The 16801-nt window shown below is 43.6% G+C and overlaps 1 protein-coding gene across 3 annotated transcripts in view; it reads left to right on the top strand.

The window, feature by feature from the left end:
• The window catches only part of SH3RF3 (SH3 domain containing ring finger 3), a 456298-nt gene that overhangs the window by 331052 nt on the left and 108445 nt on the right, over positions 1 to 16801 (top strand). For 2 of the 3 annotated variants that reach the window (XM_074990999.1, XM_074990989.1), the window contains exon 4: positions 9207 to 9560. The exons of the other annotated variant lie outside the window; for it this stretch is intronic. In XM_074990999.1, the coding sequence (XP_074847100.1) occupies positions 9207 to 9560 (354 nt within the window). The remainder of the gene's footprint in view (positions 1 to 9206; positions 9561 to 16801) is intronic. 3 annotated transcript variants of the gene reach the window in all.

Below are 16801 nucleotides of genomic sequence, written 5' to 3'. Positions count from 1 at the left end.
TAATTAAGGATGCAATTTATATTATTACTGTTTGAATCAATTGGAGGTTTGCTTTTCCTCTCTAGCAGGAGCAGAATGAATACTACGGCTGAAAGCTTGGAGAGTACAAAGAAAGCGTCTTGACTATTGTAAGGTTTTGTTTTGATTTCTCATAAATAGATGTTGAGATCACTTTTAAAGATGCTATTGTGTCAAGTGCAGAAATAGTTTATGTAGTTACACGCTCATTCATTTGTCCACGTCACCACACTTGTAAGGATAAATACCATTCCTAAGCTGTGTCTACACATGCACGCTACTTCGAAGTAGCGGCACTAACTTTGAAATAGCGCCCGTCGCGGCTACACGCGTCGGGCGCTATTTTGAAGTTAACTTCGACATTAGGCGGCGAGACGTCGAAGTCGCTAACCTCATGAGGGGATCGGAATAGCGCCCTACTTCGACGTTCAACGTCGAAGTAGGGACCGTGTGGACGATCCGCATCCCGCAACGTCGAAATTGCCGGGTCCTCCATGGCGGCCATCAGCTGGGAGGTTGAGAGATGCTCTCTTTCCAGCCCCTGCGGGGCTCTATGGTCACCGTGGGCAGCAGCCCTTAGCCCAGGGCTTCTGGCTGCTGCTGCGGCAGCTGGGGATAAATGCTGCAGGCACAGGGTCTGCAACCAGTTGTCGGCTCTGTGTATCTTGTGTTGTTTAGTGCAACTGTGTCTGGGAGGGGCCCTTTAAGGGAGCGGCTTGCTGTTGAGTCCGCCCTGTGACCCTGTCTGCAGCTGTGCCTGGCACCCTTATTTCGATGTGTGCTACTTTGGCATGTAGACGTTCCCTCGCAGCGTCTATTTCGATGTGGTTCCGCGCAACGTCGAAGTTGAACATCGACGTTGCCAGCCCTGGAGGACGTGCAGACGTTATTCATCAAAATAGCCTATTTTGATGTTGCTAAATTGAAATAAGCTATTTCGATGTTGGCTTCACGTGTAGACGTAGCCCTAGTGTAACAAACTTACTGAAGGTTTAGAAGTATATTTTTCTAGAAAGACCTGCTATGAACTGCAGCCACTATAATAAATTCATACTGTTTATTTTAATCACAAAATCAGCCATGGAGCTACAAGTTACCAAAGTCTCTGAGAGGCATAAAATAGCAGTGTGTTCAATCATTTTCATATGTATTAGCTGAAAAAATTACTAGTCTGTAGTGCTAACATTTTTAATCTTCTCAGAGGGACAGTGTAAAGAAACTTTATCAATAGTTTTAATTTGTTTTTAACTCCCTAGTACAGTGCCCACCAAAAACTTGAATACATATTTCTTTCCTTACCTTTGCATCCTTTTTTAATTAAACAGACATTGATTTCCACTCTTTGTTTTAATGGGGCATGAACTCAGCAAAACTTCTTTGTTTATACCTGTTTTCAAACCAGTATCCCTGATGTTTTCATTAGGTAACTCCTTCCAAAAAGGTCCATAGAAAACATAAAACATTGTTTTTCTGGCAATTGTACACAAATTTCACTCCTCAACTCACCCTGGCTCTCATTCAACAAAATATTTAGGCACATGCTTAACTGGAAGTTCCTGAGTAATCCCATCCTTATTCAGCAATGAAATGTAGTCCCATCGATGGGATTTAAGAATGTATTTAAATGAATTGCTGAATCAGGGCCACAGAGAAGTTGTGTCTGTGGTCAGCCTGAGATCACTCAAAAGCAAATCTATAATCCAATGCATAGAAGACTAGAAAAGCTTTTTTGCTGATATAAAAATATAGAGAAAGAAATCACATGCTTAAGCAATATTAGTATACTGGCAAGAGTTTCTAGTGTAGGTGCAAAAGCATAATTAACTATTGGCCTACGTCAGCAGCAAATTATGACTGACACACATACGCAATCTGGCAATCCATGCTTGCCAGCTTGTAATTCTTCCCCTATTGTCTGTTCCACCTGCTTCGAGGAGGGAGGAAGTAGGTCACACAGAGCATAAAGTGAATTCTTACTCCCATGTATAGATATGTAGTCCAACTCACAATGTAGCTCAATCTTGTATCACCTCAACTTCGATAGCATTTCCACCCAATCATTTCTTAACAGCCACATGAGATTGAAATGTCTGTATGTGAGAGAGAAAACCATTGTAATATGTTCTGTGGAAGAGTAGCAACTGTTCGGAGTCTAATAAAATAATAATTTTGACAGCAGGGTAGCCCTGAATGGTCCAGCTTAGGACTTTTACTTTTGTAGCTCATGTGGCAAAAGCTCAAGTAGAATATTCAAAACCCAAATAAAGAACTGGAGGGAAAAAAGCACCTGGTTCATTTTTTCTGACCTGGTTGTGGACCGTCTTTGGCTAAATGCCAGAGTCATGAATGAAATGGCACGTGATCGTTGTTCCTTTTGAGAGTGAAAGTTGTCTGGAGGTGAACTAGTCTCAGAAGGAAACTTGTTCTGAGCCTCTCAGACAAAACCAGACCAACAAAAACCCAGTTATCAGGGCAATTACCATCACTGTGGTCATTTCCTAACAGGGACAGGACACAGCAACTCTATAAGTAAACTTTATTATCCAAATATCTTAGCCATGTCTGACCCAAAATCAAATAACTGAGCCACTATAGACAATCTCACATAAGGCGCAAGTTTATTGGTATGATTCAGCCCTTACATGAGCCTGTCCATTAGGGCTACATCTACACTACAGCGATCTTTTGAAAGAAGGTGTTCAAGAAGACCTCTTCTGAAAGAACTTCTTTCGAAAGGGTGTGTCTACACACACAAAAGCGGATCAGGAGTGATCTGCTCTTTTGAAAGAGAGCATCCACGCAGCCCCCCACTCTTTTGAAAGAATGGGCCTGGGATCAAAAATGAAGACTGTTCTTTTGAAAGAAGGGCCCTGCAGACCATCTACCCACGTTTTCTTTCAGAAGAAGCTTTCGAAAGGGAGTGGTCTTCCTGAAATGGGAAAGGAAGAGCGATTTCAAAAGGAGTGCCACATTCTTTCAATTTACATTTGAAAGAACTCTCTGTGTGTAGACAGTACATGGGTTCTTTTGAAAGAGTCCCTTTCTTTCAAAAAATCTTTCAAAAGAACTTGCTAGTGTACAAATAATGTAGATCTTTTCCTTCCTATTATAAGCCTCATATAGGACTTCATCTACCAAAATGCTGACAGCTCTGCCCCCAAACTGAAAGGCAACTCACATGCTTAAAGTTAAGCTTATAATTAAGCACTTTCTTGCATCAGGGTCATGCAGCTCAGCACTCGGCAGGATCCTGGCCAGAATGGTTACGTGCATAGTTTTTTGTGGTGTCCTCATGCCTCACTTTGTCACATAAATTGTTGGGGTGAAACCTAGCCTCTTGGGGCCTTGTGCTATTGATTTCAGAGGGGCTAGGATTTCAACCTAAAACCATATCTACATTTGCACTTTTGACACTTGAGAGTGTGAAAAAGCACACTCCTGAGAGAGATAAATTTTGTCAGCATAAGTACTCATGCATCCAGCGCTGTATGGGCTGTGCTCTCCTGCTGGCACAGCTTTCACTGCTTGTTGGAGGTTGACTTAATTATGCCAATGGGAGAGCTCTTTCCCACCTGCAGAGAGCAGTTATGTAGGGGATTTTACAGTGGCACAGCTGCATCAGTACAGCTGTCATATTCTAAGGTCCATAATGTAGACATAGCCTAAGTCTTGCCTTTATTTTTACACCAAAGAGATGGGTAGAAAATGCAGATTCTGAAATTAAAGATTCATTAAATTGCCATAGGTTATATGTGGATCTAGAAATGTCCAGTTCCTGGGCTAATCAGAGGGTCGAAGTTTGGGAAGTTTTAATGAACTTTCTGTTATGATTTGACACTGCAAACAGTTATTGTAGGAAGATCAGCTGAAAGACAACAGAAGTTAAGATTACGTATAAATTCTCACTGTTTAATTGGAGTTTTGTATTCAGGTTTTGTAAGAAGCTGTAAAATCCATTTACAAAAAAGAATCAGTCTCCCAGCTTGGTTTTTTTCATCCCTATCCATAGTACCTTTACAAGGCATGTATTTGTACCTGAAATAGCACTAGAAGATAAGCCTCTGAATGTTGATCATCAAGAAAAGAAAAGAAAAGAAAAGGAAAGAAAAGGAAAGGAAAGGATACAGCTGTGAACATATTGATTCACTTTTTCTCTTAAATATTTTCAGCATTTCTTTATGTGCCATACCTGCTCTTGCTTTACCAATCCACACTCTCATGTCAGGATCGGCCTCCCTGCTTTTACTGATAATGTTGCCCTGGTATGGGAAGACCTCAACATCTTCCAGTGTCCTGCCACCAAGTATGACTGGCACTATGCTACTGGTGTTGATTTTCAAGGTCTTAGTTATGCCCTTCTAGGGCCGTGTCTACGCTGACAAAAAACTTTGAAATGCCCATGCTAATGGCCAAATCGAAGGATACTAATGAGGCTCTGAAATGCATATTCAGTGCCTCATTAGCATACCGCCAGCCATGGTACTTTGGAAGCGCCTCGGTTTACCCACCCGCAGCTCATCCACATGGGGGTCCTTTTCGAAAGGACCCCGCCTACATCAAAATCAGGTCATAGGAATAAGGGGATTTCGATGTTGGCAGGGTCCTTTCGAAAAGGACCCCTGTGTAGATGAGCCACGGGTGAGTGAACCGCAGCACTTTCGAAGTGCCACGGCTGGTGGCATGCTAATGAGGTACTGAATATGCATTTCAGAGCCTCATTAGTATTCTTCAATTTGGCCATTAGTATGGCCATTTTGAAGTTTTTAGTAAGTGTAGACGTAGCCTAGCTGTTCAAGCCAACTGTAGCTGAGATGTTGGCAAGGTCTGACATCTTCTTGGCTGTAGGACAGAAGCGCCAGATCGTCAGCGAAGTATAGGTCATCCAGCTGGGTCCACAGTGTCCAGTGGGTCCCATTTCTTTTCCCTGCTGTGGTTGTCTTCATGACCCCGTCTAACACCAGGAGAAAGAGGAATGGTGACAGCTAGCAGCCTTATCAGACTTGGGTCTTCACTTTGGAGCTCCTTGTGAACTGTCTCCCACGGTAAACTTTGGAGCTCATTCCTTCATAAGCGTTCTTAATGCAGAAGAAATCAGTAAGAGAAGACGGCATATACAGTAAACTCTTGATATAGTGGACCCTGTTTTACAGACGTCAGCAATCCTCCCCGCAAAGAAAATAGGATCGCTGCAGCTGTAGGGTCCCTGGCCACAGCTGGGAGAGGTGCTGTAACTGCTACTGCCGCTGGGTCCTCCCCAGCCCCTGCGGCTGGGCTCCCTGCAGCTGTGGGGTCCCTGACCGTGACTGGGATTGCTGCCACTGCCAAGTCGTCCCTCTCACAGTTGGGGTCGGAGCCTGAGGAGCCTCTGCACTCTGCCCTGAGCGTGGGTGGCTGAGGGCCAGGACGAGCCCTTACTCTCAGCTCAGAGCGTGAGCAGCTCAGAGCCAGAGGAGTCACTGCTCTGAGTAAACCCCTGGCTATAACAGACCTTCTGTGTTAACAGGCACCCCTTCTCCCCATTAGTCTGTATGTCAAAGGTTTAATGTACCCTTAGAAAAACAACTACCAACATTGCAAGGCAAGCCTTAAGTCGGAACCCACAAAGAAAAAGGAAAAGAAAGTTCTCAAGAAACACCTAGTGCAGAGACCTGAAGGCAGACACTAAAAAGACCGGATACATCTGGTCAGAACTGCAAAGGATCACACAGGACAGGGGACACTGGCAAAGGGTTGTCAATGACCTATGCTCCAAGATGTAGGAGTGAAACAGGCTTACTAATACTACCACCAACCTGCTCATTTTTCTACAGTGTTTGCCTGTTAATGTATTCCTGTTAAGACTGATAAGTGGGTTTTATAAATGTGTTGTTAGATAGTGAGTCATAGCTCTGAGAAGAGTAAAAGCAGAAGCACTTCAATCTCCATGAGGCATGGCTGAAAAAATACTTCATTAACTCTGAGCAGATATTCTTAGCCCATTTGGTACTCACTAGCACAATAGTTCATCACATTCTGCTCCAGAGAAGAGACTTACTGCTACAATTTGTGGAACTCATGTCTACCCTTCACTTCTGAACATTTTTAAATAATTCAGTAAGGGTGTCACCATTGATTGGGTAAGCAGAGCTGTAACACCTAGAAAGGAGAAGAACCATCTGGTTTTGCTGCTACTTGGAGCCTTCTGGAAAATATTAGGCTGTACCAATTTAGAACATGATGAAGTGAGAAATAATGGACATTTCTGAAGAATTTCAAATGGGATCAGCTGTGATAAGCAAAAACTGGCAGGTGCAGTGCACTATGCTGGTTCCTATAATGGTCCCTTATTGAGGAGTGCAGCTGGTAAAATGGCCTTCTAATTGAATGGTATCAGTTATTCCCAGCAGCTAGTCCCAGCATTGTCAGTAGCAGTACGTCACTAATTGTGGAGGTTGTGAGTGGAGAAAGAATTACAGAGCATTTATGTTTATTTTCTGGATGCCAACATTTTATCAGTCACCTCTGACTTTGGAATGAAGCTTTGTATACTGGAGATGAAAGTTCATTAGACTTATGGGGACTGTAGAAAAATGTTGCTGTTATTAGTCTGTTATTTTATTTGTGTTTTAAAACATTGCTACAGTGGTTTGGAATCATTAAGCTGTTCCACAGCACAGCTATATGAGGGTGCTACCTGTGGGGGAGGGGTAGCTCAGTGTTTTGAGCCTTGGCCTCTTAAGCTCAGGGTTATGAGTTCAGTTCTTGAGGGGGTCATTTAGGGATCTGGGGCAAATAGATTTGAAAAAAAAAAGGGATGGTGCTCGGTCCTGCCAAGAGGGCAGAGGACTGGACTCAACGACCTTCTGAGGTCCCTAACAGCTCTATGAGATGTGTATCTCCATATTTTTTCTTTATTATTGTTATTCTTGTCTTGCACTGTCCTATTACTCCTCCCTTTTTCTTACTGTTATCGTCACTTGCTCTCTCTTGTTTTTGGATTTGGATGGTAAGCTCTCCAAGGTGAAGGTTATGGCACTCTGTAAGTTTGTGCAGCCTAATGGGGCCCAAGCTTGACTAGGGTGTTTTAGTGTTAATGTAATAATTAGCATTTAATAATAACAATAATAATTTTCATATTCATCCAATATAATATTTAGTGTACTTTTTCTTAAATGAACATGAGAATGTATGTGAAGATGTGGAGATGTCTACTTCAGTTAATCCCATTCATATACTGATTCTGTTCATTGAATACAAACCCTGTTGTGTAGTAGTCTAGTTTAACATAAAGGCTACATCTACTCTAGAAGCATCTGTTGACAGAAGTTACTGTGGAAAGGGATGTTCCAACAAAACTTCTGTCAAAAGATTGCATCTACACATAAAACCAGATCAATATTTCAATCCACTCTCTTGACAAAAGGGCACCCCAGAGTGTTTACCCGACTTTTTTGTCGACAGTTTCTGTCAGCAAAACGCATTTTATGTGCAGACACTCCATGAGTTTTGTTGACAAAACCTCAATTTTGTTGACAAAGCTTTTTGGTGTAGACATAGCTGAAGGTTATTGTCCAAGTGCCTTTTCCCTTTCTCTAGCTGTTAGCACCTCTCAAGGGACGCTCAGACTATTGGCAATGAGAGTCTTTTAGAAAATGCTTCTTACTCCAGAATATGCCTTGTAGAACTCATCCCCATGTGTGTCTAAAGAATTTCTCTAACTGAAAGAAAGATATATGCGTTATAACAACTGGAAACTCAAGAACGTCAGAGAAATGGAATTTCTGCATAGAATGTTCTTGCATTTGATGGGGGCAGGGCCATGGATAGCTGTTAAATTGATCATAAAAAGTTGGTGGAAATTGCATATGAGTATTATGCTGCCTCTTCCCCAATGTGGACTCTGTGCTAAGTTTGAAATTGTGCAAAAGAGTCCTTGGGAATAAATTTTAATGTTTCCTATTTATCGTTTCATTAGGCTTTAATTGCACCTGATGAGACTAGGAACCATTGTGATTATGCTCAATTGAAATGATACAATTGTAAAAGCATTTAATTTTCTACCAACTTAAGAATATAAATCATGTTTCAAGAAAAAATATTAGAAACAGTTTGGAAGAAATATTTTTGGTCTGACAAACTTAGAGCACATATTTATACTGACCCTCTGAAAGTGAGATATTATAATGGAGACATTGGCAGGGCATAAACAAAGTGAGGTTAGTGATTTCTTTGGTAACATTTACTGATACAGCAGCATGAGTACATAGAATAACAAATACATCATTTTATTCAGTGCCAACAATTTTGTTAAACTTAGCCAGACACGCTGGCCTAGCTTTTGAGATGAGAGAGGCATTGTCTAGCTGAAAGAATATAGTATAGAAGATTGAGCTCAGGACTAGGAAATGCAGGAAGTATTGAGTTCCAGCACAAGCTGGACAAAGGCTCCTTCTGTAGTTAGTCTCAGGACAGTTACTTCTATTTACATTTTAGTAAGTAGCTTGTAGATTTAAGTTCTTCCACTTCTGGCTGTTCACTTTTAGACCCTCTGACCTGAATTCTTACACTTACAGCCTCTTTTATTGTTTTGGCTGTGTAAAGGGGCCTTAAAAATGGGGGTAAATTATATTCCTTACTACTTTGTTTTCTTTCTTCTGGTCATATCATTTGAAGTGGATAGAAATACTCTACTGTCTCTGTCAGAGCCTTCGGGAGTTAAAAGCTTGTAGCTGCTTTCAGGAAGCTGAATTCTGTAGCCTGACTTGTACTGACTTGGCTGGTATGCTGACAGAACACCCCTCTGAAAATATTAAAGATTGCTAATATTTAAACAAAAGTTTCCCAAGTGCACAATTTGTCCAGTAAGTAGGGATAGATTTCCTAATGGGCCAGTTCCAAAGCTTGCAGTTTAGAACTGCAAAGCTTGCCACGTGTAAACCCCAAATCTAATAATCTTGCCCGCTTTGAATAGCATGTTACCTACACGTAGTCCAGTTGATTTCTATGGGATTGCACTCAGTCTGGGTGGAAGGTTCTTGGAATTATGGACTCCAATATTTATTTTTAAATGCCTAGAAGGATTTCGGTGCTTCAGTAAGCGAAGTCCTAACACTGCAATCATGAGTGCAGAATTTGTACTAGCAGGTTCAATGGCTAGATGTGACAGTTCTTTAATTTCCCCATTCTTCTTTTTTTTTCTCTGCACTTAGCTCAACGAATCAGCTAAACAGCTTATAGAGATGGACAAGACATGCTTAGCTGCTGCATCTGGCTGTGATGTCCCTTTGCCATCTGACACCAACATGACAGTAAATTTTGCTCAGTGCTCTACTTTAAACAATACAGGCGCAGTCAGTGCCAATCAGCGGCATATTGATGGCAAGAAGAATGCCAAGAAACGCCACTCCTTCACAGCTCTCAGTATGACACACAAATCCGCTCAGGCCATGCAGAACAGGCATTCCATGGAAATTAGTGCTCCAGTTTTGATCAGCTCTAGTGATCCCCGAGCTGCTGCCAGAATCGGAGACTTGACTCATCTTTCATCCAGTGCTCCAGCCCAGGTAAAAAATGCATAACATAACTGTAACACTGAGCTGAGAAAGAGAAAGGTCTGATAAATAGCTCCATTTATTATACCAGCAATATCAGGGTCACCTGAACCTTAGCTAAACACATGGATGTGGTTGACGTATAATTATACATTATGCGCAACACTTTGCTGTTCATTGACCTTTTATTCAAGTACACCACTTCAGACTACCCTAAAATGTTAGTATTTCACTTTAGTTCTCTAAGTAATAAACGTGGTACCATTCAGCCATGTTCTTACTTGTAAGCAAACCCCTGTTTTGGGAGGGAAAAAAAGACAAAGCAGCCGAAATGTAGCACTTTAAAGACTAACCAAATGATTTGTTCGGTGATGAGCTTTTGTGGCACAGACCCACTGCTTCAGATCAATTTCATATTTCATATATACTGTAATCATTCTCTTTGGACTTCAGCTGAGCAGCTTGTGTCATCCATAGCCTAATTCCCCCACCCATAATTAAAATTTCAAAATAAACTCTGTGTCCATTTTTAAATCCCACGAGTCAATCAAATAACAGTGATCTATATCTAAATATTTAGTATGTTTCTGGAACTAAGATGGTGACAGTGAAGATTTAGATAAAAACCTAGATGGGTTAGGGAGTATATTTTTGGGTTTGGCTACACTGCCAAGTGAGCAACAAAACTTTTGTCAGTCACAGGTGCTTAACCCACCCCACTGCCGAAAGACAAAAATTTTGTGGGAGCAAGTGGCATTGTAAATGGCTCATTGTCAGCAGGCACACTCTGCAGTCATAGAATCATAGAATCATAGAACACTAGGACCGGAAGGGGCCTCAAGAGGCCATCGAGTCCAATCCCCTGCCCCGACGGCAGGACCGACCACTATCTACACCATCCCTGATAGACTAATCTAATCTGTTCTTAAATATCTCCAGTGAGGGAGATTCCACAACCTCCCTTGGCAACTTATTCCAGTACTTGACCACCCTGACAGTTAGGAACTTTTTCCTAATGTCCAACCTAAACTTCCCTTGCTGCAGTTTAAGTCCATTGCCTCTTGTTCTCTCCTCAGAGGCCAAGAAGAACAAGTTTTCTCCCTCCTCCTTATGTCACCCTTTAAGATATCTGAAAACCGCTATCATGTCCCCCCTCAATCCTCTTTTTTCCAAGCTAAACAAGCCCAATTCTTTCAGCCTTTCTTCATAAGTCATGTTCTCCAGACCTTTTATCATTCTAGTTGCTCTTCTCTGGACCTTCTCTAATTTCTCCACATCTTTCTTGAATTGGGGTGCCCAGAACTGGACACAATATTCCAGCTGAGGTCTAACCAGCGCAGAGTAGAGCGGTAGAATGATTTCTCGTGTCTTGTTCACAACACACCTGCTAATGCATCCCAGAATCATGTTTGCTTTTTTTGCAACAGCATCACACTGTTGACTCATATTTAACTTGTGATCTACTAGAACCCCTACGTCCCTTTCTGCTGTACTCCTTCCTAGACAGTCTTTTCCCATTCTGTATGTGTGAAACAGATTATTCCTTCCTAAGTGCAGCACCTTACATTTATCTTTATTAAACTTCATCCTATTTACTTCAGACCATTTCTCTAATTTATCTAGATCATTCTGAATTATGACCCTATCCTCCAAGGTAGTTGCAACCCCTCCCAGCTTGGTATCATCTGCAAACTTAATAAGCGTACTTTCTATGCCAATATCCAAAAAATTAATGAAGATATTGAACAGAACTGGTCCCAAAACAGACCCCTGCGGAACCCCACTTGTTATGCTTTTCCAGCTGGATTGAGCACCATTAACAACTACTCTCTGGGTGCGATTAGCCAGCCAGTTATGCACCCACCTTATTGCAGCGCGATTTATGTTGGACTTACCTAGTTTGTCGATAAGAATATTATGCGAGACCGTATCAAATGCTTTACTAAAGTCTAGGTATACCACATCCACTGCTTCTCCCTTATCTACGAGTCTCGTTATCGTGTCAAAAAAAGCTATCAGGTTGGTTTGACATGATTTGTTTTTTACAAAAGCATGCTGGCTGTTCCCTATCACTGTACTACCTTCCAAGTGCTTGCAAATGACTTCCTTAACTACCTGCTCCATTATCTTTCCTGGCACAGAAGTTAAGCTTACTGGCCTGTAATTTCCTGGGTTGTTCTTATTCCCCTTTTTGTAGATGGGCACTATATTTGCCCTCTTCCAGTCTTCTGGAATCTCTCCTGTCTCCCATGACTTTCCAAAAATGAGAGCTAACGGCTCAGCTACCTCTTCTATCAGCTCCTTGAGGATTCTAGGATGCATTTCATCAGGCCCTGGCGACTTGCAGACATCTAATTTTTCCAAATGGTTTTTAACTTGTTCTTTTTTTATTTCAAAAACTAACTCTACCCCTTTTCCACCAGCATTCTCTATGTCAGGCATTCCTTCAGATTTCTCTGTGAAGACCGAAACAAAGAAGTCATTAAGCATCTCTGCCATTTCCAAGTTCCCCAGTACTGTTTCTCCCTCCTCACTGAGCAATGGCCCTACCCTGTCCTTGGTCTTCCTCTTGTTTCTAATGTATTTGTAAAAGGCCTTCTTGTTACCCTTTATGCCTGTAGCTAGTTGGAGCTCATTTTGTGCCTTAGCCCTTCTAATTTTACTCCTGCATTCCTGTGTTATTTGCCTGTGTTCATTCTTTGTAATTTGTCCTAGTTTCCATTTTTTATAGGATTCCTTTTTTAGTTTGAGATCATGCAGGATCTCCTTGTTAAGACAAGGCGGTTTTTGCCCATATTTACTATCTTTCCTACATAAGGGAATAGCTTGTTTTTGGGCCTTTAATAATGTCTCTTTGAAAAACTGCCAACTCTCCTCAGTTGTTTTTCCCCTCAGTTTTTCCTCCCATGGGATCTTACCTACCAGCTCTCTGAGTTTACCAAAATCTGCCTTCCTGAAATCCATCATCTCTATTTTGCTATTTTCTCTCCTACCAGTCCTTAGAATTGTGAATTCTATGATTTCATGATCAATTTCACCCAAGCAGCCTCCCACCTTCAAATTCTCGACCAAGTCCTCCTTATTTGTCAAAATCAAATCCAGAACAGTTTCTCCCCGGTGGCTTTTTCAATTTTTTGGGATAAAAAATTGTCTCCAATGCAGTCTAAGAACTTATTGGATAGTCTGTGCCCCGCTGTATTAGTGTCCCAGCATATATCTGGATAGTTAAAGTCTCCCATCACCACCAAATCCTGGGCTCTGGATGATTTTGTTAGTTGCTAAAAAAAAGCATCATCCACCTCTTCCACCTGTTTAGGTGGCCTGTAGTAGACTCCTAAAAGGACATCACCCTTGTTTTTTACCCCTCTTAAATTAACCCACAGACTCTCAACACATCAACAGTGTGAGTCCTGCTTGTAGGGGGTGGAGGTATTTTGTTGGCAAAAGTGTTGACAAACAGCATTTATATTGCCAGATAAAACTTTATTGCACCAGCTTTCTGTTGGTGAGTAAGACAAGCTTTTGATCTATACCAGGGGTTGGCAACCAAAATCTCAAGTAGAGTCATTTTTTTCAAATGTGGTAAAGACTCAATAATTCAAAAGCCGCAATGCATGTGATACAAGACAGTTCTTAATAAATAAAGTCAAACCATACTTTTCGTAACTCCTATTTTAAGAACAGAGTGCACACAATGATGTGTAATGTGATACACATTTCCTGCTGTATGTTCACAAACTTTTTACATATTCTGTTTCCTCACATGATACATGTGTGTGTTTGTGCCCCAGTCTTCCTGACTTTCACTCCAGAACCCACTTTAATTATGCCAGTTTTACTTCATATATAATTTCAGTTTTCTTTCTTAAAGTTCATGTTGCCCTTCACAGCAGGAATGCCGCAAGCTTCCTTTTCCTTTTCTGTTTCAAAAGCAAGACTTCTTCTTCGAGTGGTCCCCGTGGGTGCTCCACAGTAGGTGTCGGGCTTGCCCCGGCGCCGCGGATCGGAAAATTTCCAGCAGTCTCCATTGGGTCGCGCATGCGCCAATGCGCGTCGGTCCTTCGCGCGCTTACGGTTACGTGCGCGATCCGGTCCCCGCCAGTTCCTTCTCAATCGCCAACGGCTGCAGACGGAATCCACTTCGGCTCCAACGCCTGAGACAGATAAACTCTGTTTTACTTACTGTTAATAATTATAGTTTGTTAATTAGTTGTTATAGTAATTTTAGCATAGATTTAAAAGGAAAAGGGAGCGAGAAAAAGGACAGAGGCGGCGGCCTTCGGTGGGTCCACTATCTGAAAGCCTTGAACGTTGTTTGTTGACTGTTAATGGTTATCTGTTGCCAGATTGATTGACTGCTAAGTGCCCTGTTAGCACTTAAGGACTTTAAAGACTTTAAAGCTTAAACAATGTCCTCACCGAGTTTTAAGAAGTGTGAATCATGCCGGGAAGCCATGCCTGCCTCAGACGGACATAGTAAATGTATTCGGTGCCTCAGGGAAGCCCATGTCCCCCAAAAATGCCATCATTGCTCTAAGCTTACAGCTAGAGTTCGAAAGGACAGGGACATGAGGCTCAAAATGCTCCTGTTCGACAAGGCCCTCCAGCCTGGGACATCGGAAAAGCCCCATAAGGAGGGCACTTCAGGCTTGCACAAGAGGAAGGTGGCCTCTCTGACCTCCTCTGTGCAGAGGAAGAAAAAACTTTCACCAACTCGATCCCTGCCAGTTATTTCTATGAGCGGGACGAGTGGAACACGGGGCCCGGGCCCTCTGGCCTCTTATGGTGGGAAGGCCGCAGCGCATGTCCCCATGCAGGGGCCTCCGGTTGTTAAGGAGGTGGCACTGGGGGCTCTGCAGGCACCGGAAAGGTCGGCACCGGCTTCTGCGGCACCAAGCCTTGTGGGTCCGATGGCACTGGAGCAAGAGCACCCGGCACGGAGCCCAATGGTGCCAGAGGAGTCTTTCCGAACGGCACCGAGGACAGCGGCACCGAATGCGGCACCCGGGGCAATGGAATCCAGCACAGCACCGACTACGGTGCCAAGCCCCCCGGCAGCTATGAGAACACCTGCGGCGCCCGAGTGGGGGAAAGCAAAGGCAAAGACCCAGCACCGCAGCCCTTCCCCTGAGATCATTGTGCTGCCATTATCACCTTGCTCTCCCCCAGAGATTCAGTGGGCAGCAACTCCAACAGCCTGCCACAGGCCTCCATCTCCATTCCTTCAACCACCATCTCCTGGACTTGGACGTTTTCCACCAACTTCAAGCAGGGATCCCTATGAATACTATCACAGGGGATCCCCGCCTATGTCAGTGTCATCTCGACGGTCACGCCATTCTACACATCATGTCTACGCTTTCAGGTCGTGGTCCAGGTCCCCATCACCGAGCCCTAGCCCTTGTTGCTATGGCTGTCCTTACTATACGAGACATGGGCACAGGAGATCTGGGTCTCGGCATAGATCCCCGTCAACGCCTCGTCAACATCACAGCGCACTGCCTCACCCTGGGGGAACACCACAAGTTTCCCAGTCAGAGACTGGTTCAAAGGATCTGGAACCCCACCTGGAAACCTCAAAAGTACAACTATGTGAACAGAGCCAGGAACCTGAGGACTTAGAGGAGATGTATCACAGCGATGCCTCCTCGTCCTCCCCAGATGAAGCAGTTGTTCCTGGAGATATCTCTCCCCCAGATGATCTAAAGCAGTTTCAAGAACTGTTCAAAAGGGTGGCTCAGTCACAAGACATTCAAGTGGCGGAGGTGCAGGAGAAACACCATAGGCTCCTCAAAAATCTCAGACCTCCAGCTTCATCTAAGATAGCCATCCCATTGGATGAAGCAATTATGGAGTCAGCCACCAACATATGGCAGTCTCCAGCCTCTATCCCTCCTACTAACAAGAGGGTGGATAAGAAGTATTTTGTCCCTGCCAAGGGCATGGAATTTCTGTTCAGTCACCCACAGCCTAATTCACTATTGGTTGAATCCTCGCAACACAGAGCCAAAACGTCCCAGTATAAATCCGGGGGATCAGACAAGGATAATTAGACCTCCTCGGCAGAAAGGTTTATTCATCATCTACCTTACTGCTACGAATGGCGAATTACACCGCTCATTTGTCGAACCACAATTTCAACAACTATTCTAAACTCACCTCACTCATGGACTTCCTTCCAGAGGATAAAAAGCCGGTCCTCAAAGCAATCGTCCAAGAAGGCTACGCAGCTTCACGAGCAGGAGTCCAGATTGCCTTGGACGTAGCAGACACAGCGGCTCGATCCGCAGCCACTGCGGTGGTAATGTGCAGGGAATCGTGGCTCCAGACGTCCGGCATTCCCAAGGATCTGCAAGTAAAAATCGCAGATCTTCCTTTTGACAGGCAGAAATTATTTGCGGAATCAACTGACTTGGTTCTACACTCTAGTAACGACTCGGGAGCTACACTTAGGACCCTGGGTATATATACCCCGCCGTACAGGAGGAAAAAGTTTTACCCTCAGCAACGGCGTTTCACTTATCAACCACAGCGCACTCAGTATCAACGGGGGTATGATCAGGGGCGCCAACAGCAGCCACAGCAGTACAAGGCCCCTGGACGTCGGCCACAGCAGGGCTGCGCCCCCTCCAGACAAAACATAAGACAGCAGGTTTGACAGGTACGTCGGGGACTGCAAAACCAAGACCGTCTCTCAGTGCCAATCTCAACATATGTTTCACCATCGACTCAAGCCATTCTACTCTCAATGGCAAAGCATCACCACAGACAGATGGATATTGAAGATTATAGCCACGGGGTACACAATCCCTTTTCAATCATTGCCATCACCGAACCCTCCCACCAGGCCCCTTTTCAAGGATCCCTTTCACCACATAAAGTTAAAACAGGAAGTGGACCACCTCTTGTCCATAAGGGCGGTGGAGAGAGTACAGAAACAATTCCAGGGCAAAGGCTTCTACTCCCGGTACTTCCTGACAGAGAAGAAGACAGAAGGTTGGAGGCCCATCCTGGATTTACGGGCCCTCAACCGGTATCTGCGCAAACAGCACTTCAAAATGACTACAATTGCTTCCATAATCACGGCACTGGACGATGGAGACTGGTTTGCAGCCCTCGACTTACAGGATGCATATTTCCATATAACAATTCATCTGGCACACAGACGTTTCCTCTGGTTCACAGTAGGCAGAGAACATTTCCAGTACAGAGTCCTTCCATTCGGTCTCTCTTCAGCACCCAGAGTTTTCACC

The sequence above is a fragment of the Carettochelys insculpta genome, chromosome 1, assembly GCF_033958435.1.
Source record: "Carettochelys insculpta isolate YL-2023 chromosome 1, ASM3395843v1, whole genome shotgun sequence".
NCBI lineage: Eukaryota > Metazoa > Chordata > Testudines > Carettochelyidae > Carettochelys > Carettochelys insculpta.
The sequence above is the reverse complement of the archived record's forward strand: the minus strand, read 5'-3'. Positions and strand labels throughout refer to the sequence as shown.